This window comes from Mytilus galloprovincialis, chromosome 5, assembly GCF_965363235.1.
Source record: "Mytilus galloprovincialis chromosome 5, xbMytGall1.hap1.1, whole genome shotgun sequence".
Lineage (NCBI taxonomy): Eukaryota > Metazoa > Mollusca > Bivalvia > Mytilida > Mytilidae > Mytilus > Mytilus galloprovincialis.
The window spans coordinates 1,397,294-1,424,139 of NC_134842.1; the positions used below are offsets into that span (position 1 = coordinate 1,397,294).

General features: G+C 34.1%; 1 protein-coding gene across 2 annotated transcripts in view; it reads right to left on the reverse strand.

Moving 5' to 3' along the window:
- The window catches only part of LOC143074940 (uncharacterized), a 55,016-nt gene that overhangs the window by 15,007 nt on the left and 13,163 nt on the right, over positions 1-26,846 (reverse strand). For both annotated transcript variants that reach the window (XM_076250140.1, XM_076250141.1), the window contains 11 exons: positions 17,542-18,228; positions 16,256-16,855; positions 8,915-9,018; positions 7,487-7,592; positions 5,656-5,757; positions 4,444-4,503; positions 2,481-2,555; positions 1,621-1,652; positions 1,276-1,336; positions 885-943; positions 408-468 (listed from right to left, as the gene is read on the reverse strand). In XM_076250140.1, coding sequence (XP_076106255.1) covers positions 408-468; positions 885-943; positions 1,276-1,336; positions 1,621-1,652; positions 2,481-2,555; positions 4,444-4,503; positions 5,656-5,757; positions 7,487-7,592; positions 8,915-9,018; positions 16,256-16,855; positions 17,542-18,228 — 1,947 coding nt within the window. The remainder of the gene's footprint in view (positions 1-407; positions 469-884; positions 944-1,275; positions 1,337-1,620; positions 1,653-2,480; positions 2,556-4,443; positions 4,504-5,655; positions 5,758-7,486; positions 7,593-8,914; positions 9,019-16,255; positions 16,856-17,541; positions 18,229-26,846) is intronic.

The following is a 26,846-nucleotide window of genomic DNA, read 5'->3' on the forward strand; positions in this document are numbered from 1 at the left end:
GAGAACATATACAATGGGACATTATGTGATGGTACCTAGCATGTAAAATACTAACCTTAAAGGAGAACATATACAATGGGACATTATGTGATGGTACCTAGCATGTAAAATACTAACCTTAAACATATACATGGGACATTATGTGATGATACCTAGCATGTAAAATACTAACCTTAAAGGAGAACATATACAATGGGACATTATGTGATGATACCTAGCATGTAAAATACTAACCTTAAACATATACATGGGACATTATGTGATGATACCTAGCATGTAAAATACTAACCTTAAAGGAGAACATATACAATGGGACATTATGTGATGATACCTAGCATGTAAAATACTAACCTTAAACATATACAATGGGACATTATGTCATGGTACCTAGCATGTAAAATACTAACCTTAAATACATCAGGATGTTTTATATATATTCTACCTCTAGTCGCCCCTAATCCTAGTGCTCTGAAAAATACATCAATAATAACTACTTATTGGAAAATTACAAGAAATATCATTCTTAACCAAACATACATGAATACAGCAAAAAACCAATCATTAAAGACAAATACTTAATTCACAAATATATTACTTTTTATACAAACAGGTCTGAAAAAAAAACTCACTGAAAAGACAATTGATATATATTTCCCCTCTTAAATCTTAATCCATATATGTGTATTCTATTGAACTACAAATAAAGCTTGTATCTTGGTAAAGATAAGTTTTGACAATGGATTAATATTGTTTATAAAGAGAGTGTATTTTCTGCCACACTACATAACCTTGATTTGACTTATAAAAATATATACATGTAACAGTGATAAAAATACCAAGAAAAGAAATGATTAACACTAAGAACTTACATACTTTATACTTACTTATTTGCCCTGGCTCCCATAATGTATTGTGTATTAGAATCTAGTCTGTTAGAATCCCACTGTAATCAGATGATAATAGGGTAAACTGATTATTGCTTGTATAATGTTCAATGACACAAATTTATGGTAAAATATAACGAAAAAGGTAAAGTTCTTTATAAACATATTCAGATTATACAATTCTGGAAAACACTTGCACATACAGGAATTATTTGAGACTTTCTAGTGACAAAAGTGACAATAAGTCATTTTCCTCTGATGTGTGTATCATTTCATTAGGGACTTTCTGTTTTAAATTTCCTAGGAGTTCAGTATTTTAGCGGTTTTTCTTTTTTCTGAAGTCCTTGGTAATGTGACAACTGAGATAAATTACAAGTAGTGTTCTTTTTACCTTAGGGCCTTCTCTTTTGACAGGTTCATTGGCTTTGGCAGGCTTAGATGGCGTAGATCTCCTGTAAAAACAACATGACATTTTAATACTCCAGTAGTATTTATATACAACCATGAGAAATATGGCTAATTTAAATAAATAGGATTTAATATTCCAATACTAACAAACTACTACTTGAGGTATAACAACTTACTGTTTATCCCAAAGGAATAAATTGATGGAGGTCTGCCATGACAAACTGCTATTGGACCCCAAGGAATAAATTGATGGAGGTCTGCCTTGACTAACTACTATTAGACCCTAAAGGAATAAACTGTTATTCTATCATTACAAACTTAAACTTACCCTGAGGAATAAATTGGTGGCCTTCCCTTTTTCTGAAAGATATAAAACCATAGTAAGTTGCCAAATACAGGGACTGATCAAGCTGTCGGACATATCATCTTAATCCTAGATATGAGATTATCATTTCATAAAGACTCAATGTTTTTATTTGTAATTTAGTTAGTTTGAGTATGCTGTTATGTAAACATTGAAAAATCTTCATAAGCACAACAACAGTAAGTGTCAATCCTTAAAGAAGTAAATTCTAAGTTGGTGAGACATAGGCTCTCAGCCATTAAACTTTACTTAGTACTGCAAGTACAAAATTTGTGCTCAAAAGGCCAAATCCAGTATTTTGGTTAGCTGATTTCTGAGTATGAGTACGATAATTGTGTTCTTAATTTTTATGACTACACAGCTTGACATAACTTTTTTACTCATTGAGAATTGCCAGTCTATCAAGTGTCAAGCCTTAAAGAAGTACAATCGGAGTCAGAGGGACCTGACATAGTTATTTGACTCAATTACAGGTCAAGAGTCTACACGCTGTATCATTTCAATAGTGTACCTCAAACTGAATTGGATTTTTCTCCTGCTAAATTTCCTTAAATTTGAACTTAAACAAATCATGGTAAATTTATGTGCATTTTTCATTGGACAATGGAATATAATCAAGTTATATTGGAGTAAGAAAGACAAAATTCCTCCATTTATTAAGTGTTGGAAGAAATTATTTTTGAACCAATGAGGTTCAACTGTAATCTTTACTGATAGATAATTCTTACCACCTAATCAAAACATACTCTGTTATACAATATATTCATATTGTTTACAGCGCAATGAGGTTCAAATGTAATGTTATACAACATTAGTTTACAGACCTTTCTTGGTTGAAATGGCACACTCTTCTCAGAATCTGTATCTGAGGCATTTCTCTTTCTGTTCAGTGGTACAGGCTGTAATTCATATTTTAAAAGTTAAGTAAGTTACAAGTTTATTTTAAATTCAAATGTTATATTCCTCTTTTCAGCTTGCACAGAAAATTGGTCGACTGTAAATACAGCATCAGAAAACTAACACTTTTACCATTTTAAATCAGTCAGTAGCATTACTTAAACAATTATGTTTCAAAATAACCTATTCAAGTAATATTGGAAAAAGGCTCTTTTAAATATAACTGGTATATACGTAATATTTGTCATAACTATTTTTACATTCTATACACGAGTCCCAGTAGAGACAAGCAATTTTGTAATGAAATTAATGCTTACAATTTATATTGGCACTCAACTAAAAAACTCATGGTGGTTAGAGAAGGAATTTGTGTGAAAGTCATAATGGTATGATGACGCTCGATGTGGAGGAAGTGTGACAGGATTACTTCCCTCTGTAAATGCAGTAAATTCTTAGTTAGCCGTCAGCGGTTGAGCTAAGGAAGTACTTCTTTATCTCAGTCTCTTAAGGCTCTGCCTTATAACACTTAGGTCCCAGGTTCAAGTCCTGGCCTTGAAGGCATAAAACTTTGCTCAGTGCTCTGAGCACAAAAGTCATGCTCAAAACATGAAATCCAGCAATTTGATTGGTTGATTTTCGAGTCTGAGTACAAAAATCATGCTCGAAAAATTTATGACCGTGAGGCCTGGTGGAGACAAGCAATTTTGAAAAGAAATTCTCAGGTTACACATGTACAGCTTAAACAAATTTTCACAGACATTTGGTTATTTATCCCAAGAAATAAAGTTGACCATTGCTTATACTTTTAGAGAAACAGAACAAAACACAAAAACTTAACACTGAGCAATGAACCATGAAAATGAGGTCAAGGTCCAATAAAACCTGTGCAACTGACATATAAATCATAAAATATTTTCATACACCAGATAAAGTGGACCTATTGCGTACAGTATTAATAAAAAAAAGACCAAAACACAAAAACTTAACTATAACCACTGAACCAAGAAAATGAGGTCAAGGTCAGATGACACTTGCCAGCTATACATGTTCACATTATAATCATTACATACACCAAATATAGTAAACTTATGCATATAGTATTAGAAAAAAAGACCAAAACACAACAACTAAACTATAACCACTGAACCATGACAATGAGGTCAAGGTCAGATGACACCTGCCAGCCGGACATGTACACCTAACAATCCTTCCATACACAGAATATACTACTCCTATTGCTTATAGTATCTAAGACCATCAAAGTTAACTTTGTTCACTGATCCATAAAATGAGGTCGAGGTGAAGTGAAAACTGTCTGACGGGCATGAGGACCTTGCAAGGTACGCACATACCAAATATAGTTATCCTATTACTTATAATAAGAGAGAATTTAACATTACAAATAATTTTTTTTTAAGTAGTCACTGAACCATGAAAATGAGGTCAAGGACATTGGACATGTGACTGACGAAAACTTTGTAACATAGCATCCTGGTCTTCCACCTTCTAAAATATAAAGCTTTTAAGAACTGAGCTAACGCCGCGGGTGCCGCCTCCGGATCACTCTCCCTATGTCGAGTTTTCTGCAACAAAAGTTGCAGGCTAGACAAAAAACTAATCATTCTGAAAATTGCCTTCAAGATACACTTTTAAGGGATAAAGCAACTTACTGTATTCTCATCTCGTACAGGTGTGGTACTCCTTTGTTCAGTGCCCCTCCCCTAACATCTGTAGTGACCCTCCCCTATAGACCTCTACACAATGAGATAAAACAACTTACCGTATTCTCATCTCGTACAGATGTGGTACTCCTTTGTTCAGTGCCTCTCCCCTAACATCTGTAGTGACCCTCCCCTATAGACCTCTACACTATGAGATAAAGCAACTTACCGTATTCTCATCTCGTACAGGTGTGGTACTCCTTTGCTCAGTTGTGTACATCTTTTTTGCCTACAAAGTAAATGTAAATTTTACATCAAATTAGAATTAGATTAATAACTCATCTCACTCGGCTCTAGTTTTTTTCTGAAATGGTAAGCTCCCACACGTGACATATAAATACACCTTAGCAAGTGAAAGGTATGATGTTATTCAGACTGAATATTGACATGTCTTTAAGGTTGATAAGACTTCATGCACAAGTGCTAGATATTGTAAATTGGCACAAGAAAATTAAATAAAAGAATTGCCAAGAATTTAAAGAATATTAATTTATTTCTCCCATATTACTCCCTAATAATCTCAGTGGTAAACTTTAGGGAATGAGCATTCTGGATTCATATTTGTCATATGGAGCACTTAAACACAACACCTAGTTACAGATTTCCACGGAGCACTAAAACACAACACCTAGTTACAAATTTCCAATACTGTAAACCAACTTATTTTAGCAAGCAATTTATTTTGGCAACATTCATGAGTTAAAAAATATCAAGATTATAAATCTTTGTGATAACATGTTAAACTTACATCTTTCTATCAACATCAAGTCAAGTCAAGTCAATTTGAAAATTGCGCTGTTAAAATGTAGGACTTAATGCAAAATAAATTTATGTTCTCAAACTTTCACATTTTCTTCAATTCATATTAAGATAGATATTTGTTACACTTTGGTTTAAGGTAAGAGTGCATGTAGTATGTAAAAAGTTAAATAACCAAAATACCAAACTCCATGGTATATTCAAATCAGAAAATCCCTTATATCAAATGCCAAAATAAAAAACACATCTAACAAATGGATAACAACTGTCATATTCCTGACATGGTATTTACATTTTCTTAATACATAGAAATTTGTAGATTAAAACCTGGTTTCAGAGCTAGTTAAATTGGGTTTAACTATATACCAACCTTTGATATTCAATATAATAATGAACAAGCCTTTATATGTTTATCAGTAGATTGCAAGAATAATAGGTCAGTTAGATAAACGCACATATATCTGTAAAACCAGCTGAATATAGTGTGTACTCATGTACAATACATAAAGTAACACCTTATCACAACTAGGTTTTTTTGTTATTTTTTCAGGGATCAGATTAATGAAACATACCTTTTGTAAGATTTAAAAAAAATAGTCTGAAGCTTGTACATGTAATTTACCTCTTCTAGAATTTGTCTGCACACAGCTTGTACATGTTCATCTGTTACTGAATTCTCACCATTATTGCTCTTTATATTCTCTATTCCAGGCTTAAAAAACTTCTATAAAAAGAACAAACAAGTCATATGTTTTAATTGCAGTCGAGTTTTGTATGATGGTATTTTTTCCATAAGAACTTCAGGTTCTAGAGAGACTTGTTAAAAAGAATTTAGCTTTGAAAGTGTTTTCATCTTCTAAAATAACTGAAGTTAAATACAGTTCCTTCGTTTTTCCTGTTTGAATGGTTTTACACTTTCATTTTTGGGCCCTTTACAGCTTGCTGTTCGGTGTAAGCCAAGGCTCCATGTTAAAGACCCTTCTTTGCTTAACATTGTCACTAGGGGCCTTTTATAGCTTGCTGTTCGGTGTAAGCCAAGGCTCCATGTTAAAGACCCTTCTTTGCTTTACATTGTCACTAGGGCCCTTTATAGCTTGCTGTTCGGTGTAAGCCAAGGCTCCATGTAAAAGACCCTTCTTTGCTTTACATTGTCACTAGGGGCCTTTAAAGCTTGCTGTTCGGTGTAAGCCAAGGCTCCATGTTAAAGACCCTTCTTTGCTTTACATTGTCACTAGGGGCCCTTTATAGCTTGCTGTTCGGTGTAAGCCAAGGCTCCATGTTAAAGACCCTTCTTTGCTTAACATTGTCACTAGGGGCCCTTTATAGCTTGCTGTTCCGTGTAAGCCAAGGCTCCATGTTAAAGATCCTTCTTTGGTTTACATTGTCACTAGGGGACTTTTATAGCTTGCTGTTCGGTGTAAGCCAAGGCTCCATGTTAAAGACCCTTCTTTGCTTTACATTGTCACTAGGGGCCTTTTATAGCTTGCTGTTCGGTGTAAGCCAAGGCTCCATGTTAAAGACCCTTCTTTGCTTTACATTGTCACTAGGGGCCTTTTATAGCTTGCTGTTCGGTGTAAGCCAAGGCTCCATGTTAAAGACCCTTCCTTGCTTTACATTGTCACTAGGGGCCCTTTATAGCTTGCTGTTCCGTGTAAGCCAAGGCTCCATGTTAAAGACCTTTCTTTGCTTTACATTGACACTAGGGGCCCTTTATAGCTTGCTGTTCCGTGTAAGCCAAGGCTCCATGTTAAAGACCCTTCTTTGCTTTACATTGTCACGAGGGGCCTTTATAGCTTGCTGTTCGGTGTAAGCCAAGGCTCCATGTTAAAGACCCTTCTTTGCTTTACATTGTCACTAGGGGCCCTTTATAGCTTGATGTTCCGTGTAAGCCAAGGCTCCATGTTAAAGATCCTTCTTTGGTTTACATTGTCACTAGGGGCCTTTTATAGCTTGCTGTTCGGTGTATGCCAAGGCTCCATTTTAAACACCCTTCTTTGCTTTACATTGTCACTAGGGGCCCTTTATAGCGTATGCAGTATGGGCTTTGCTCATTGTTGAAGGCCTTATGGTGACCTATAGTTGTTAATGTCTGTGTCATTTTGGTCTCTTGCGGACAGTCTTATTGGTAATCATACCACATCTTCGTTTTTATATTTGGCTTTAATGATTCACTTTTACAAATTAAGACTTAGAAGTAGAGTTGTCTCATTGGCAGTCATACCACATCTTCTTATTTATAGGCTTTGTATGTGTATATATGTTTCAAAAGAACTTCAAATTATTAAGTCAAGAAAAATACAGTCAAGCTTTGTCAGTATATAAATCTTTCAAAATACATCAAATTCTAAGAGTCATGTTAAATACAGTCAAACTTCATGTAAGTACTGTTTGGCTATGAGGTAATGTAATTACAAATAGTATGTACTGTAAGTCTATATTGCAAAAATACTTACATCTAAATACTCTTTGACTATGACATCTATTTCTTTGTTTATAAATTTCTGTAGATTTTGTCTGAGTAGGTCCAATGTTTTAGCTGTACTTGTAATCAGACCAGCTCTGCAACCATCAATCATTCATGTTCAACATTTCATTAAAATCAAATTTTATGAGAAATTTTAAGTGTTGATCAACATTCAAATTATTTTTTTTTCTCAATCTTATGTTTTATTCATATATATCATGTATAAAAGTTACCGTTGGGAAATTTGAATCCTTACTATTCTACAACTTATTACTTGATTTGGCTTATTAATTTAATCATGAGAGTGTCACTGATGAGTCATTTATAGTGAAAACATGTGTCTGGTGTACCAAATAGTCTGGTGTCATCTGTTATTTCTGTTTCGTTTATATAAGCCTCTCAAAAAATTCTTGTTATGACACAAGTTAAATTCAGAATACTAATACTTCCCTAAAACATCTTATGCATAGAAACAGGTCCAAATTTAAGAGCTTTTTCTCCCTACATTTCATGTAGTAAACATGTTGTCTCATGAAGACACGAAATCAGCACTTATCATTTCAACAAGCTATACATTTAAGAGATAACTGTACTGTATTTGAAGCTTTAAGGACGTCCATCGGTAGTTTTACTGTCGCAAATTTAGTTTACCTGGCGACGCGGAGCGGAGACAGGTAAACAGGTATTTGCGACAGTAAAACTACCGATGGACGTCTGCAAAGCTACAAATACAATACAGTTATCTCTATTCTAATGCAAAACAATTTTATTATTAAATTTCAGCCATGATTTCAGTGTAAAATCTTCATTAAAGAAAATTCCGCGAAAAGATGTTATCTTCTTTGTTCCCTACACTAGGTGAAGTCATAGGTATGCTTCCGGCGTCAAACATAAACACCGGGCGTTTTCTGCCTTCTGTGCCGCTTCAGAATGTAATAAAATTTGATAAAAAGAAGATTTTTAGGTGCAACATGTGAGTTTTTTGGCTTATTATTGTAGAAATTACATGTCAATATATTCAGCAATTCAAAATGTCGGCTTCCTTAGTTACAGACAAGGAGATAGAGAATGTTACGCTTACTGTCATCCAATCAGAACCATTGTTACAAAATAATTGCATTAGAATTCAAAATACATAACAAATATTAAATCATTTTGCAACTTTTATATCAGCCAATTAAAGTAGTTTACACTGGTTCAATGTTAAATCAGGACGATATGTTGCCTTTGTATTACTTACTTTGCTCTATGAACTGCAATGCTATGAGCTCTATATGTAGATCTGGTGTGGTTACTTACTTTGCTCTATGAACTGCCATGCTATGAGCTCAATATGTAGATCTGGTGTAAATACTTGCTTTGCTCTATGAACAGCCATGCTGTGGGCTCTATATGTAGATCTCGTGTGAATACTTACTTTGCTCTATGAACAGCCATGCTATGAGCTCTATATGTAGATCTGTACATAGAGTTTGTTGGTAGATTTGATAAGTTTTGTAACCTCATGTTGAAGGGGTTTCTCTGAAATATAAAACATATCAGCATGTGAACTTCTATACACGATGTATATAATGTTTAAGTATCATGAAAACCTAAATAAACCATGTTTATAATTTATTAGAATGAAATCCAGGTATTGAATTATTGAATATTGACAAATAAACCATTATAAGTGGGCAGATTTAACACTTTACTTTCTCAAAACATGTAAAAAGCAAACCATTTTAAGGTTTGGAAACTGACATGAAATGTTAAAATATGTCATTCAATTCATTCTCCCCAAAACTTACAGTGAAATCAAATGCCTAAGTTAATGTCCATGTGTACTGTAAATTCGGAAATTATTGCAAGCATTTATCATTGCAATTTTGTCATTAAAGAACCCACAGAGAAATCAAATTTCTATGTGATTGTTCCTTCAGTAAGATATCCAATTATTAGTATACTTACAATTTTGACCATCTCTACTTTGACAGGACTGGCTTGTTTTATGATTTACTTACCATTTTGACCATCTCTACTTTAACAGGACTGGCTTGTTTTATGATTTACTTACCATTTTGACCATCTCTACTTTAACAGGACTGGCTTGTTTTATCATTTACCTACCATTTTGACCATCTCTACTTTAACAGGACTGGCTTGTTTTATGATTTACTTATCATTTTGACCATCTCTACTTTGACAGGACTGGCTTGTTTTATGATTTACTTACCATTTTGACCATCTCTACTTTAACAGGACTGGCTTGTTTTATCATTTACCTACCATTTTGACCATCTCTACTTTGACAGGACTGGCTTGTTTTATGATTTACTTACCATTTTGACCATCTCCACTTTAACAGGACTGGCTTCTTTTATGATATACTTACCATTTTGACCATCTCTACTTTAACAGGACTGACTTGTTTTATGATTTACTTACCATTTTGACCATCTCCACTTTAACAGGACTGGCTTGTTTTATGATTTACTTACCATTTTGACCATTTCCACTTTAACAGGACTGGCTTGTTTTATGATTTACTTACCATTTTGACCATCTCTACTTTAACAGGACTGGCTTGTTTTATGATTTACTTACCATTTTGACCATCTCTACTTTAACAGGACTGGCTTGTTTTATGATTTACTTACCATTTTGACCATCTCTACTTTAACAGGACTGGCTTGTTTTATGATTTACTTACCATTTTGACCATCTCCACTTTAACAGGACTGGCTTGTTTTATGATTTACTTACCATTTTGACCATCTCTACTTTAACAGGACTGACTTGTTTTATGATTTACTTACCATTTTGACCATCTCTACTTTAACAGGACTGACTTGTTTTATGATATACTTACCATTTTGACCATCTCCACTTTAACAGGACTGACTTGTTTTATGATCTACTTACCATTTTGACCATCTCTACTTTAACAGGACTGGCTTGTTTTATGATTTACTTACCATTTTGACCATCTCCACTTTAACAGGACTGACTTGTTTTATGATCTACTTACCATTTTGACCATCTCCACTTTAACAGGACTGACTTGTTTTATGATTTACTTACCATTTTGACCATTTCTACTTTAACAGGACTGGCTTGTTTTATGATTTACTTACCATTTTGACTATCTCTACTTTAACAGGACTGGCTTGTTTTATGATTTACTTACCATTTTGACCATCTCTACTTTAACGGGACTGACTTGTTTTATGATTTACTTACCATTTTGACAATCTCTACTTTAACAGGACTGGCTTGTTTTATGATTTACTTACCATTTTGACCATCTCCACTTTAACAGGACTGGCTTGTTTAATGATTTACTTACCATTTTGACCATCTCCACTTTAACAGGACTGGCTTGTTTTATGATTTACTTACCATTTTGACCATCTCTACTTTAACAGGACTGGCTTGTTTTATGATATACTTACCATTTTGACCATCTCTACTTTGACAGGACTGACTTGTTTTATGATTTACTTACCATTTTGACCATCTCTACTTTGACAGGACTGACTTGTTTTATGATTTACTTACCATTTTGACCATCTCTACTTTAACAGGACTGGCTTGTTTTATGATTTACTTACCATTTTGACCATCTCTACTTTAACAGGACTGACTTGTTTTATGATTTACTTACCATTTTGACCATCTCTACTTTAACAGGACTGGCTTGTTTTATGATTTACTTACCATTTTGACCATCTCCACTTTAACAGGACTGGCTTGTTTAATGATATACTTACCATTTTGACCATCTCCACTTTAACAGGACTGGCTTGTTTTATGATTTACTTACCATTTTGACCATCTCCACTTTAACAGGACTGGCTTGTTTTATGATTTACTTACCATTTTGACCATCTCTACTTTAACAGGACTGGCTTGTTTTATGATATACTTACCATTTTGACCATTTCCACTTTAACAGGACTGGCTTGTTTTATGATTTACTTACCATTTTGACCATCTCTACTTTAACAGGACTGACTTGTTTTATGATTTACTTACCATTTTGACCATCTCCACTTTAACAGGACTGGCTTGTTTTATGATATACTTACCATTTTGACCATTTCCACTTTAACAGGACTGGCTTGTTTTATGATTTACTTACCATTTTGACCATTTCCACTTTAACAGGACTGGCTTGTTTTATGATTTACTTACCATTTTGACCATCTCCACTTTAACAGGACTGGCTTGTTTTATGATTTACTTACCATTTTGACCATTTCCACTTTAACAGGACTGGCTTGTTTTATGATATACTTACCATTTTGACCATCTCTACTTTAATAGGACTGACTTGTTTTATGATTTACTTACCATTTTGACCATCTCCACTTTAACAGGACTGGCTTGTTTTATGATATACTTACAATTTGGACCATCTCTACTTTAACAGGACTGGCTTGTTTTATGATTTACTTACCATTTTGACCATCTCTACTTTAACAGGACTGACTTGTTTTATGATTTACTTACCATTTTGACCATTTCCACTTTAACAGGACTGGCTTGTTTTTGATATACTTACCATTTTGACCATCTCCACTTTAACAGGACTGGCTTGTTTTATGATTTACTTACCATTTTGACCATCTCTACTTTAACAGGACTGACTTGTTTTATGATTTACTTACCATTTTGACCATCTCTACTTTGACAGGACTGGCTTGTTTTATGATTTACTTACCATTTTGACCATCTCTACTTTAACAGGACTGGCTTGTTTTATGATTTACTTACCATTTTGACCATCTCCACTTTAACAGGACTGGCTTGTTTTATGATTTACTTACCATTTTGACCATCTCCACTTTAACAGGACTGGCTTGTTTTATGATTTACTTACCATTTTGACCATCTCTACTTTAACAGGACTGGCTTGTTTTATGATTAACTTACCATTTTGACCATCTCCACTTTAACAGGACTGGCTTGTTTTATGATATACTTACCATTTTGACCATCTCTACTTTAACAGGACTGGCTTGTTTTATGATTTACTTACCATTTTGACCATCTCTACTTTAACAGGACTGGCTTGTTTTATGATTTACTTACCATTTTGACCATCTCCACTTTAACAGGACTGGCTTGTTTTATGATTTACTTACCATTTTGACCATTTCCACTTTAACAGGACTGGCTTGTTTTATGATTTACTTACCATTTTGACCATCTCTACTTTAACAGGACTGGCTTGTTTTATGATTTACTTACCATTTTGACCATCTCTACTTTAACAGGACTGGCTTGTTTTATGATATACTTACCATTTTGACCATCTCTACTTTGACAGGACTGACTTGTTTTATGATTTACTTACCATTTTGACCATCTCTACTTTGACAGGACTGACTTGTTTTATGATTTACTTACCATTTTGACCATCTCTACTTTAACAGGACTGGCTTGTTTTATGATTTACTTACCATTTTGACCATCTCTACTTTAACAGGACTGACTTGTTTTATGATTTACTTACCATTTTGACCATCTCTACTTTAACAGGACTGGCTTGTTTTATGATTTACTTACCATTTTGACCATCTCCACTTTAACAGGACTGGCTTGTTTAATGATATACTTACCATTTTGACCATCTCCACTTTAACAGGACTGGCTTGTTTTATGATTTACTTACCATTTTGACCATCTCCACTTTAACAGGACTGGCTTGTTTTATGATTTACTTACCATTTTGACCATCTCTACTTTAACAGGACTGGCTTGTTTTATGATATACTTACCATTTTGACCATTTCCACTTTAACAGGACTGGCTTGTTTTATGATTTACTTACCATTTTGACCATCTCTACTTTAACAGGACTGACTTGTTTTATGATTTACTTACCATTTTGACCATCTCCACTTTAACAGGACTGGCTTGTTTTATGATATACTTACCATTTTGACCATTTCCACTTTAACAGGACTGGCTTGTTTTATGATTTACTTACCATTTTGACCATTTCCACTTTAACAGGACTGGCTTGTTTTATGATTTACTTACCATTTTGACCATCTCCACTTTAACAGGACTGGCTTGTTTTATGATTTACTTACCATTTTGACCATTTCCACTTTAACAGGACTGGCTTGTTTTATGATATACTTACCATTTTGACCATCTCTACTTTAATAGGACTGACTTGTTTTATGATTTACTTACCATTTTGACCATCTCCACTTTAACAGGACTGGCTTGTTTTATGATATACTTACAATTTGGACCATCTCTACTTTAACAGGACTGGCTTGTTTTATGATTTACTTACCATTTTGACCATCTCTACTTTAACAGGACTGACTTGTTTTATGATTTACTTACCATTTTGACCATTTCCACTTTAACAGGACTGGCTTGTTTTTGATATACTTACCATTTTGACCATCTCCACTTTAACAGGACTGGCTTGTTTTATGATTTACTTACCATTTTGACCATCTCTACTTTAACAGGACTGACTTGTTTTATGATTTACTTACCATTTTGACCATCTCTACTTTGACAGGACTGGCTTGTTTTATGATTTACTTACCATTTTGACCATCTCTACTTTAACAGGACTGGCTTGTTTTATGATTTACTTACCATTTTGACCATCTCCACTTTAACAGGACTGGCTTGTTTTATGATTTACTTACCATTTTGACCATCTCCACTTTAACAGGACTGGCTTGTTTTATGATTTACTTACCATTTTGACCATCTCTACTTTAACAGGACTGGCTTGTTTTATGATTTACTTACCATTTTGACCATCTCCACTTTAACAGGACTGGCTTGTTTTATGATATACTTACCATTTTGACCATCTCTACTTTAACAGGACTGGCTTGTTTTATGATTTACTTACCATTTTGACCATCTCTACTTTAACAGGACTGGCTTGTTTTATGATTTACTTACCATTTTGACCATCTCCACTTTAACAGGACTGGCTTGTTTTATGATTTACTTACCATTTTGACCATCTCTACTTTGACAGGACTGACTTGTTTTGTGATTTACTTACCATTTTGACCATCTCTAATTTGACAGGACTGACTTGTTTTGTGATTTACTTACCATTTTGACCATCTCTACTTTAACAGGACTGGCTTCTTTTATGATATACTTACCATTTTGACCATCTCTACTTTAACAGGACTGGCTTGTTTTATGATTTACTTACCATTTTGACCATCTCTACTTTAACAGGACTGGCTTGATTTATCATTTACTTACCATTTTGACCATCTCCACTTTAACAGGACTGACTTGTTTTATGATATACTTACCATTTTGACCATCTCTACTTTAACAGGACTGGCTTGTTTTATGATTTACTTACCATTTTGACCATCTCTACTTTAACAAGACTGGCTTGTTTTATGATTTACTTACCATTTTGACCATCTCCACTTTAACAGGACTGGCTTGTTTTATGATTTACTTACCATTTTGACCATCTCTACTTTGACAGGACTGACTTGTTTTGTGATTTACTTACCATTTTGACCATCTCTACTTTAACAGGACTGGCTTGTTTTATGATTTACTTACCATTTTGACCATTTCCACTTTAACAGGACTGGCTTGTTTTTGATATCCAGTTATAATTGTTATAAGTTTACTTACCATTTTGACCATTTCCACTTTAACAGGACTGACTTGTTTTATGATTTACTTACCATTTTGACCATTTTCACTTTAACAGGACTGGCTTGTTTTTGATATCCAGTTATAATTGTTATAAGTTTACCTACCATTTTGACCATCTCTACTTGAACAGGACTGGCTTGTTTTTGATATCCAGTTATAATAGTTATAAGTTTACTTACAATTTGGACCATCTCTACTTTAACAGGACTGACTTGTTTTATGATTTACTTACCATTTTGACCATTTCCACTTTAACAGGACTGGCTTGTTTTTGATATCCAGTTATAATTGTTATAAGTTTACTTACCATTTTGACCATTTCCACTTTAACAGGACTGACTTGTTTTATGATTTACTTACCATTTTGACCATTTTCACTTTAACAGGACTGGCTTGTTTTTGATATCCAGTTATAATTGTTATAAGTTTACCTACCATTTTGACCATCTCTACTTGAACAGGACTGGCTTGTTTTTGATATCCAGTTATAATAGTTATAAGTTTACTTACAATTTGGACCATCTCTACTTTAACAGGACTGACTTGTTTTATGATTTACTTACCATTTTGACCATCTCTACTTTAACAGGACTGGCTTGTTTTATGATTTACTTACCATTTTGACCATCTCTACTTTAACAGGACTGGCTTGTTTTATGATTTACTTACCATTTTGACCATCTCCACTTTAACAGGACTGACTTGTTTTATGATTTACTTACCATTTTGACCATCTCCACTTTAACAGGACTGACTTGTTTTATGATTTACTTACCATTTTAACCATCTCCACTTTAACAGGACTGACTTGTTTTATGATTTACTTACCATTTTGACCATCTCTACTTTGACAGGACTGACTTGTTTTATGATTTACTTACCATTTTGACCATCTCTACTTTAACAGGACTGGCTTGTTTTATGATTTACTTACCATTTTGACCATCTCCACTTTAACAGGACTGACTTGTTTTATGATATACTTACCATTTTGACCATCTCTACTTTAACAGGACTGGCTTGTTTTATGATTTACTTACCATTTTGACCATCTGTACTTTAACAGGACTGGCTTGTTTTATGATTTACTTACCATTTTGACCATTTCCACTTTAACAGGACTGGCTTGTTTTTGTAGTGAGGGAACAGGATCTAAGTGTGGCATCTCTATATCAGACAACTTCCTCTTCTGTTCAATAACAGGCGGCACAGGGGAGATAACTTCATATCTTGGCTGACTTTTAGGTTGTGAGATCACTGATGGTTTGGTGGGAAACGTGAAAGGATTTATCATTCCTTGTGATGTTTTATTTATTTCTGTTGCCATGGTTTCACCAAAAGAGTGTGATTGGATTTGTGAGAATGGTAAATGAGTAAGATTTCCAGCATGTGTAGTCAGATTTCCTGGATGTGTAGTCAGATTTCCTGGATGTGTAGTCAGATTTCCTGGATGTGTAGTCAGATTTCCCGGATATGTTGTCAGATTAACGCCATGAGTAGCTGGATTACCGCCATGTGTAGCTTGATTACCAGCATGTGTAGTTAGACTGGTCATTTGACTGGCAGAGAATGTTTGAATGCTTCCATCTGTTGACCTTGGTATTGGAATTTTAACAAGTTCCACCACAGGTTGTCTAATTGGTCCAGCATTCTCAGGTATATGTATATTCTGTAGTGTATTTCTAGCTTGTGCCTGAGGAAATATATATTTTAACATTTATTATTCACCAAACAGAGTTTTTATTTTCATAGAGTATTTTTGGCTTTAATTGTGCCTGAGGAAAGAAATATTAACATTTATTATTCTCCAAACACACAAAACTTAGTACATTTAATTTATATTCTGTAATGTATTTTGACCTGTCCCTGAGGAAATAGATATATTTTACATTTATTATTAAAAAAGTGTGTATATTCTGTATTGTATTTCTGGCATGTCCCTGAGGAAATAAATATTTTACATTTATTATTCACCAAAGTGTGTATATCAATAGTGTATTTCTGGCTTGTGCCTGAGGAAATATATATTTTAACATTTATTATTCTCAAAACACATGAAACTTAGTACATCTATATTCTGTAATGTATTTTGACCTGTCCCTGAGGAAATAGATATATTTTACATTTATTATTCCACAAAGTGTGTATATTCGGTAGTGTATTTCTGGGTTGTGCCTGAATAAATATATATTAACATTTATTATTCACCACACAAAGTGAGCATATTCTGTAGTGTATTTCTGGCTTGTGCCCGAGTGTATCTCTGGCTTGTTGGTGAGGAAATAGATATCAACATTTATTATGCACCAAATAAGGTTGATATTTAGGTTTCTCTTAATGAAGATTTGTGTGTCCATGTTAATATTGGTTCGTACTCACCTGTGCGAAGTCTTTATGTCGATGTTGAGGTTTGGGTGAAGGGATACGTCTTGTTGTTGTCCCTGCTGATGTCATCACCTGTGGCTGAAGCAAGGCTGTAGTCATCTGAGCTGTCTGTGGTAGAGACGTGGGATGAACTATAGAGGGAGTGGTAGAATGATACATCTGTCCTCCAGTCTGTCGTGGTGCACCACCTGGGGGAGACATTTGCTGCTGCATACCACCAGAGGGAGACATTTGTCTTGTCATACCACCAGATGGCACCATCTGTCTTGGTACTAAACCTGGGGGTGACACTAGTCTGGGTCCTGAAGGTGACACTTTAACAAACTGTGACATTTGATGATGATCACCATGTGTATCTACCATTAAACCATGTGGTTGAAATACAGAACCAGGATTAGGTTGTCTGCCCTTGGCTTGATGATCACTATGTGTATCTACCATTAAACCATGTGTTACAGTACCAGGTTGTCTGCCCTTGGCTTGATGATCACTATGTGTATCTACCATTAAACCATGTGTTACAATACCAGGTTGTCTGCCCTTGGCTTGATGATCACCATGTGTATCTACCATTAAACCATGTGTAACAGTACCAGGTTGTCTGCCCTTGGCTTGATTAGCTAACATAGTACTAATGAACTGTTTAGATGACCTCTCTGGTTTATGTATCATTTCTTTGGTCTGCAACAAAATATATTGAGTTATAATTGGTAAACACAAGTTTAACTGTTCTTATTCTCAATTTTATTATTCATGTATTGCTGTTTTAGTTATATTAAATGTTTCAGCTATAGTTTGTTATGTATTAGAAGTTAGAACATAGCAAACAAGTGTAAAGAATATCTTTAAACACACACACACACACTTTGTCATTTTGTCACAGAATCATCTGTACAAGTTCACTGAGCTCTAGTGTTCTGTGTTTTTTGTTGTCAGGTGTTCGTCTGGCTTTAGTTTAGTCAATGTTCTTTAGTGAACATTGAAAATTACCTTTATTTAGTCACAGTAAACAACATATCTAAATCTAAAAAGATTTCATCAAAGCATTTTCATGACTATGAACAGACACTGTTTTGAAGCCATCTGCCATACATCCCAAAAATCAATAACCAGTTTTTTCTTTCAAAAATCATGTTTAAAATGAAAAAAATAATGGTAAAATTGTAATTTAAGGGCAATAACTCCAGAAAGAAGATGCCTGTCAGATTTAACAACACTGAAGTGACTGAACAATTGGTATAACTCTTAACATCCATTCATGTTTGCCCTTGTCATAATTTCTGCGTTTATTGCAGTTTTCAAAATAAAAGACAAAACTTGCATTTTACACCTATGTCAGTCAGATACAAGTTATTTTTATTTTCTTGAAGTTGCAATATTAATATACTTAATAAGTAAATTTGTAAGATACCCATACAGGTGAATTTTATTAACCTACTTGTATAGGTAAAAACAAGAATGTGTCCAAAGTACATGGATGCCCCACTCGCACTATCATTTTCCATGTTCAACGAAATTGGATAAAAAATATAATTAGGCATTAAAATTAGAAAGATAATATCATAGGGAACATGTGTACTAAGTTTCAAGTTGATTGGACTTCAACTTCATCAAAAACTACCTTGACCAAAAACTTTAACCTGAAACATGCACTTTCATTTTCTATGTTCAGTGGACCGTGAAATTGGGGTCAAAAGTTTAATTTGGCTTTAAAATTAGAAAGATCATATCATAAGGAACATGTGTACTAAGTTTCAAGTTGATTGGACTTCAACTTCATCAAAAACTACCGTGACCAAAAACTTTAACCTGAAACATGCACTTTCATTTTCTATGTTCAGTGGACCGTGAAATTGGGGTCAAAAGTTTAATTTGGCTTTAAAATTAGAAAGATCGTATGAGCTGCGTCGGATAGAAATCGACCTTATGCAAGTGTATGTATGTTAATATATGTATAAGACTTTGCTTAATTTTAGAACATTTAACTAGAGGCTCTAAAGAGCCTGTGTCGCTCACCTTGGTCTATGTGCATATTAAACAAAGGACACAAATGGATTCATGACAAAATTGTATTTTGGTGATGGTGATGTGTTTGAAGTTCTTACTTTACTGAACGATTTTGCTTCTTACAATTATATCTATAATGAACTTTGCCCATTAGTAACAGAGAACTATATTTGGTAAAAATTTACATATATTTACCAAATTAATGAAAATTGTTAAAAATTGACTATAAAGGGCAATAACTCCTTAAGGGGTCAATTGACCATTTAGGTCATGTTGACTTATTTGTAGATCTTACTTTGCTGAACATTATTGCTGTTTACAGTTTATCGCTATCTATAATAGTATTCAAGATAACCAAAAACGGCAAAATTTCTTTAAAAATTACCAATTGGAGGGCAGCAACCCAACAACCAGTTGTCCAATTCATCTGAAAAATTCAGGGCAGATAGATATTGACTTGATTAACAATTTATCTTCTTGTCAGATTTGCTCTAGATGCTTTGAATTCATAGTTACAAGCCAAAAACTGCATTTTACCCCTATGTTCTATTTTTAGCCGTGGCAGCCATCTTGGTTGAATAGCCAGGTCATCGGACACATTTTTCAAACTAGATACCCCAAAGATGATTGTGGCCTAGTAGTTTCAGTGGAGATTATGTAAAAGATTACTTAGATTTATGAAAAATGGTTAAAATTGACTATAAAGGGCAATAACTCCTAAACGGGTCAACTGACCATTTTGGTCATGTTGACTTATTTGTAGATCTTACTTTGCTGAACATTATTGCTGTTTACAATTTATCTCTATCTATAATAATATTCAAGATAATAACCAAAAACAGCAAAATTTCCTCAAAATTACCAATTCAGGGGCAGCAACCCAACAACCGATTGACCGATTCATCTGAAAATTTCAGGGCAGATAGATCTTGACCTAATAAACATTTTTATCCCATGTCAGATTTCCTCAAAATGCTTTGGTTTTTGAGTTATAAGCCAAAAACTGCATTTTACCCCTTTGTTCTATTTTTAGCCGTGGCGGCCATCTTGGGTGGTTGACCAGGTCACGCCACACATTTTTTAAACTAAATACCCCAAAGATGATTGTGGCAAAGTTTGGATTAATTTGGCCCAGTAGTTTCAGAGGAGAAGATTTTTGTAAAAGATAACTTTAATTAACGAAAAATGGTTAAAAATTGACTATAAAGGGCAATAACTCCTAAACGGGTCAACTGACCATTTTGGTCATGTTGACTTATTTGTAGATCTTACTTTATTGAACATTATTGCTGTTTACAGTTTATCTCTATCTATAATAATATTCAAGATAATAACCAAAAACAGCAAAATTTCCTCAAAATTACCAATTCAGGGGCAGCAACCCAACAACCGATTGACCGATTCATCTGAAAATTTCAGGGCAGATAGATCTTGACCTGATAAACATTTTTACCCCATGTCAGATTTGCTCTAAATGCTTTGGTTTTTGAGTTATAAGCCAAAAACTGCATTTTACCCCTATGTTCTATTTTTAGCCGTGGCGGCCATCTTGGTTGGTTGACCGGGTCACGCCACACATTTTTTAAACTAGATACCCCAATGATGATTGTGGCCAAGTTTGGTTTGATTTGGCCCAGTAGTTTCAGAGGAGAAGATTTTTGTAAAAGTTAACGACGACGGACGACGACGGACGACGACGGACGACGGACGCCAAGTGATGAGAAAAGCTCACTTGGCCCTTCGGGCCAGGTGAGCTAAAAAACGATTCAAAGATAAATTTTGGTCCAATAAATAGGGTTTTCATATCAACAAAGTTATCTCATACCAACAGTTACATATAGTGATTGTTCATAGCGATTTTTTCAACCCGACAAAAGGTTAACAGATGTATTGATATTACATAAGGTCGATTTCTATCCGACGCAGCTCATATCATAAGGAACATGTGTACTAAGTTTCAAGTAGATTGGACTTCAACTTCATCGAAAACTACCTTGACCAAAAACTTTAACCTGAAGCGGGACAGACGGACGAACGAACAGACGGATGAACGAACGGACAGACGGACGGACGAACAGACAGACGGACGAACAGACAAACGAACGGACGCACAGACCAGAAAACATAATGCCCCTCTACTATCGTAGGTGGGGCATAAAAATTGATTTAGTTATGTCCCTTAGACATTCAGATTTTTTTATTTATATAAGTGAAAAAGTCATCCTATCTTCTTTTCTTACATTCTTAGGGTTTCTTTGCTTTAATAGAATTTTAAATTGTCTACCCTTTGCAGATGTCTTAACTAATCATTTAAGTGTATTTTCATGGACAATGAAAATCCAATTTGTCTGCTATCTTCAGAACACTGCTCATTTACAAGTGTTCAAGGAGCATTTTTTGAAGCCCTTGCGCAAACACTTTAGGTCTTTACGCAATCAGTTTCTTTGTTGAATTAATGAGTTGAAACATTGAACTCCAATAAAAAATTATGAGCAGAGCTGGCAAAAATCATTAAATGAATGTTTTTACATCTCAAAACTTAAGAATTTTTGTGGAAATTGTAGAACAAATTCATTTATACAAGTGAATTTTTGAGAAAATTAAGTGGAGATTATTTAAACATAATAATTAACTTATATAAGTATATTTTATTTTACTTCTTCAAGTAAATAACAAGAGTGCACACGCTGAAATGTCTCGCCTTCTATACTAATCATTGATATTATGTTGATAGTCCTAAGTATAAAGCTAAGCTTTAATACAACTGTCACATAAACTTAACATTAACCAAGATAACTAAACAAAGACCAATGAACCTTGAAAATGAGGTCAAGGTCAGACGAACCATGCCAGGCAGACATGTACAGCTAACAATGCTTCTATACAACATATATAGTTGACCTATTACTTATAGTTTAAGAAAAATAGACCAAACACAAAAACTTAACACTGTGCAATGAACCGTAAAAATGAGGTCACGGTCAAATAAAACCTGCGTGACTGACATAAAGATCATAAAATATTTCCATACACCAAATATAGATGACCTATGGCATATAGTATTAGATAAAAAGACCAAAACTCAAAAACTTAACTTTGACCACTGAACCATGAAAATGAGGTCAAGGTCACATGACATCTGCCCGCTAGATAGGTACACCTTACAATCATTCCATACAACAAATATAGTAGACCTATTGCATATAATATGAGAAAAACAGACCAAAACACAAAAATTTAACTATAACCACTGAACCATGAAAATGAGGTCAAGGTCAGATGACACCTGCCAGTTGGACATGTACACCTAACAGTCCTTCCATACACCGAATATACTAGCCCTATTGCTTGTAGTATCTGAGATATGGACTTGACCACCAAAACTTAACCTTGTTCACTGATCCATGAAATGAGGTCGAGGTCAAGTGAAAACTGTCTGACAGACATGAGGACCTTTCAAGGTACGCACATATCAAATATAGTTATCCTATTACTTATAATAAGAGAGAATTCAACATTACAAAAAATCTGAACTTTTTTTTCAAGTGGTCACTGAACCATGAAAATGAGGTCAAGGACATTGGACATGTGACTGACAGAAACTTCGTAACATGAGGCATCTATATACAAAGTATGAAGCATCCAGGTCTTCCACCTTCTAAAATATAAAGCTTTTAAGAAGTGAGCTAACACCGCCGCCGCCGTAGTTCCGCCGGATCACTATCCCTATGTCGAGCTTTCTGCAACAAAAGTTGCAGGCTCGACAAAAATTACTTGTACAAGTAGTACCCCTGACTGTATGTTCTATTTTTTGCCATGTTAGCAATCTTGGTTGGCAGGCAGGGTCATCAGATTTTTTTCTTCATAGAAATGTCTTTTTTCACCTGTTTTTAGTGTAAAGCATTAGGGTGCAGAAAGACTCACACTGAGGTCAATACCTTACCTGTGATAAGATCAAAATCCATGCAATACAGAATAATTAATATAAAACTGTAAAAGCATTGTGAGTAAGGTAACAATAGATATGTATTGTGGGGGTCTAGCAAATTACCAACAAACTATTGCATGTAATATATTTCAGCAGGATTGAAAGCATTCATTTACCATAACCACTCATGCAATAGAAAGACATAAATAGTCACAGAGTAAGGAATGCTATAGGAAAGCAGCTGTCTCTTCACAGCTATACTAATAGACCATGCACAAGCAGTTTGCAAATTCTAATTTAATACAAAAATTAATAAAAGAACCTCATAGAATTTCAAAAAATATATTTTAATATACCCATGCACATACCATGCTTACCTAAAAATAATCACAAAGAGTTTAATGACATAACAGAATGTGACATATAATTAGATTTTTACTTGACTTGAGCAATACAATAATAGATGATTGATTGATTTGTTGACATTTACATCACACTTCAATTTATGACAATGGCCAGGTTTTATTGATGAAGGAAACCAGAGTGCCATAAGTGTACCAAGTCATTTGACCAAGATTTGAACTTAAACACAGTGTAGCAGCATGATGGGAGCCACTAATGGTATAACAGGACCTGTTTACACTTCATGCACATCTAACACTTTTTGGTGGTGTTCCAATGGTTCTTTAGTGAATTCAGTGTTCTCTGTTTTGATGTCAGTTGTTTGTTTGCCTTTAGTTTAGACTGTGTTCCTATTGTTCTTAAGTGTTCTGTTTTGTTGTCAGTTGTTTGTATGCCTTTAGTTTAGACTGTGTTCCTATTGTTCTTAAGTGTTCTGTTTTGTTGTCAGTTGTTTGTATGCCTTTAGTTTAGACTGTGTTCCTATTGTTCTTAAGTGTTCTGTTTTGTTGTCAGTTGTTTGTCTGCATTAAGTTTATACTGTGTTCCTATTGTTCTCTGGTGTTTCGTTGTCAGTTGTTTGTCTGAATTTAGTTTAGACCTTGTTCCTATTGTTCTTTAGTGTTCTGTGTTTTGTTGTCAGTTGTTTGTCTGCATTAAGTTTATACTGTGTTCTATTGTTCTTTAGTGTTCTGTGTTTTGTTGTCAGTTGATTGACTGGCTTAAGTTTATACTGTGTTCTATTGTTCTTTAGTGTTCTGTGTTTTGTTGTCAGTTGTTTGTCTGCATTTAGTTTATACTGTATTCTATTGTTCTTTAGTGTTCTGTGTTTTGTTGTCAGTTGTTTGTCTGCATTTAGTTTATACTGTGTTCTATTGTTCTTTAGTGTTCTGTGTTTTGTTGTCAGTTGTTTGTCTGCATTAAGTTTATACTGTGTTCTATTGTTCTTTAGTGTTCTGTGTTTTGTTGTCAGTTGTTTGTTTGACTGCATTAAGTTTATACTGTGTTCTATTGTTCTTTAGTGTTCTGTGTTTTGTTGTCAGTTGTTTGTCTGCATTAAGTTTATACTGTGTTCTATTGTTCTTTAGTGTTCTGTGTTTTATTGTCAGTTGATTGACTGGCTTAAGTTTATACTGTGTTCTATTGTTCTTTAGTGTTCTGTGTTTTGTTGTCAGTTGTTTGTCTGCATTAAGTTTATACTGTGTTCTATTGTTCTTTAGTGTTCTGAGTTTTGTTGTCAGTTGTTTGTCTGCATTAAGTTTATACTGTGTTCTATTGTTCTTTAGTGTTCTGTGTTTTGTTGTCAGTTGTTTGTCTGCATTAAGTTTATACTGTGTTCTATTGTTCTTTAGTGTTCTGTGTTTTGTTGTCAGTTGTTTGTCTGCATTAAGTTTATACTGTGTTCTATTGTTCTTTAGTGTTCTGTGTTTTGTTGTCAGTTGATTGACTGGCTTAAGTTTATACTGTGTTCTATTGTTCTTTAGTGTTCTGTGTTTTGTTGTCAGTTGTTTGTCTGCATTAAGTTTATACTGTGTTCTATTGTTCTTTAGTGTTCTGTGTTTTGTTGTCAGTTGTTTGTCTGTATTAAGTTTATACTGTGTTCTATTGTTCTTTAGTGTTCTGTGTTTTGTTGTCAGTTGTTTGTCTGCATTAAGTTTATACTGTGTTCTATTGTTCTTTAGTGTTCTGTGTTTTGTTGTCAGTTGTTTGACTGGCTTAAGTTTATACTGTGTTCTATTGTTCTTTAGTGTTCTGTGTTTTGTTGTCAGTTGTTTGACTGGCTTAAGTTTATACTGTGTTCTATTGTTCTTTAGTGTTCTGTGTTTTGTTGTCAGTTGTTTGACTGGCTTAAGTTTATACTGTGTTCTATTGTTCTTTAGTGTTCTGTGTTTTGTTGTCAGTTGTTTGACTGGCTTAAGTTTATACTGTGTTCTATTGTTCTTTAGTGTTCTGTGTTTTGTTGTCAGTTGTTTGTCTGCATTAAGTTTATACTGTGTTCTATTGTTCTTTAGTGTTCTGTGTTTTGTTGTCAGTTGTTTGTCTGCATTAAGTTTATACTGTGTTCTATTGTTCTTTAGTGTTCTGTGTTTTATTGTCAGTTGATTGACTGGCTTAAGTTTATACTGTGTTCTATTGTTCTTTAGTGTTCTGTGTTTTGTTGTCAGTTGTTTGTCTGCATTAAGTTTATACTGTGTTCTATTGTTCTTTAGTGTTCTGTGTTTTGTTGTCAGTTGTTTGTCTGTATTAAGTTTATACTGTGTTCTATTGTTCTTTAGTGTTCTGTGTTTTGTTGTCAGTTGTTTGACTGGCTTAAGTTTATACTGTGTTCTATTGTTCTTTAGTGTTCTGTGTTTTGTTGTCAGTTGTTTGTCTGTATTAAGTTTATACTGTGTTCTATTGTTCTTTAGTGTTCTGTGTTTTGTTGTCAGTTGTTTGTCTGCATTAAGTTTATACTGTGTTCTATTGTTCTTTAGTGTTCTGTGTTTTGTTGTCAGTTGTTTGACTGGCTTAAGTTTATACTGTGTTCTATTGTTCTTTAGTGTTCTGTGTTTTGTTGTCAGTTGTTTGACTGGCTTAAGTTTATACTGTGTTCTATTGTTCTTTAGTGTTCTGTGTTTTGTTGTCAGTTGTTTGACTGGCTTAAGTTTATACTGTGTTCTATTGTTCTTTAGTGTTCTGTGTTTTGTTGTCAGTTGTTTGTCTGCATTAAGTTTATACTGTGTTCTATTGTTCTTTAGTGTTCTGTGTTTTGTTGTCAGTTGTTTGTCTGCATTAAGTTTATACTGTGTTCTATTGTTCTTTAGTGTTCTGTGTTTTGTTGTCAGTTGTTTGTCTGCATTAAGTTTATACTGTGTTCTATTGTTCTTTAGTGTTCTGTGTTTTGTTGTCAGTTGTTTGACTGGCTTAAGTTTATACTGTGTTCTATTGTTCTTTAGTGTTCTGTGTTTTGTTGTCAGTTGTTTGA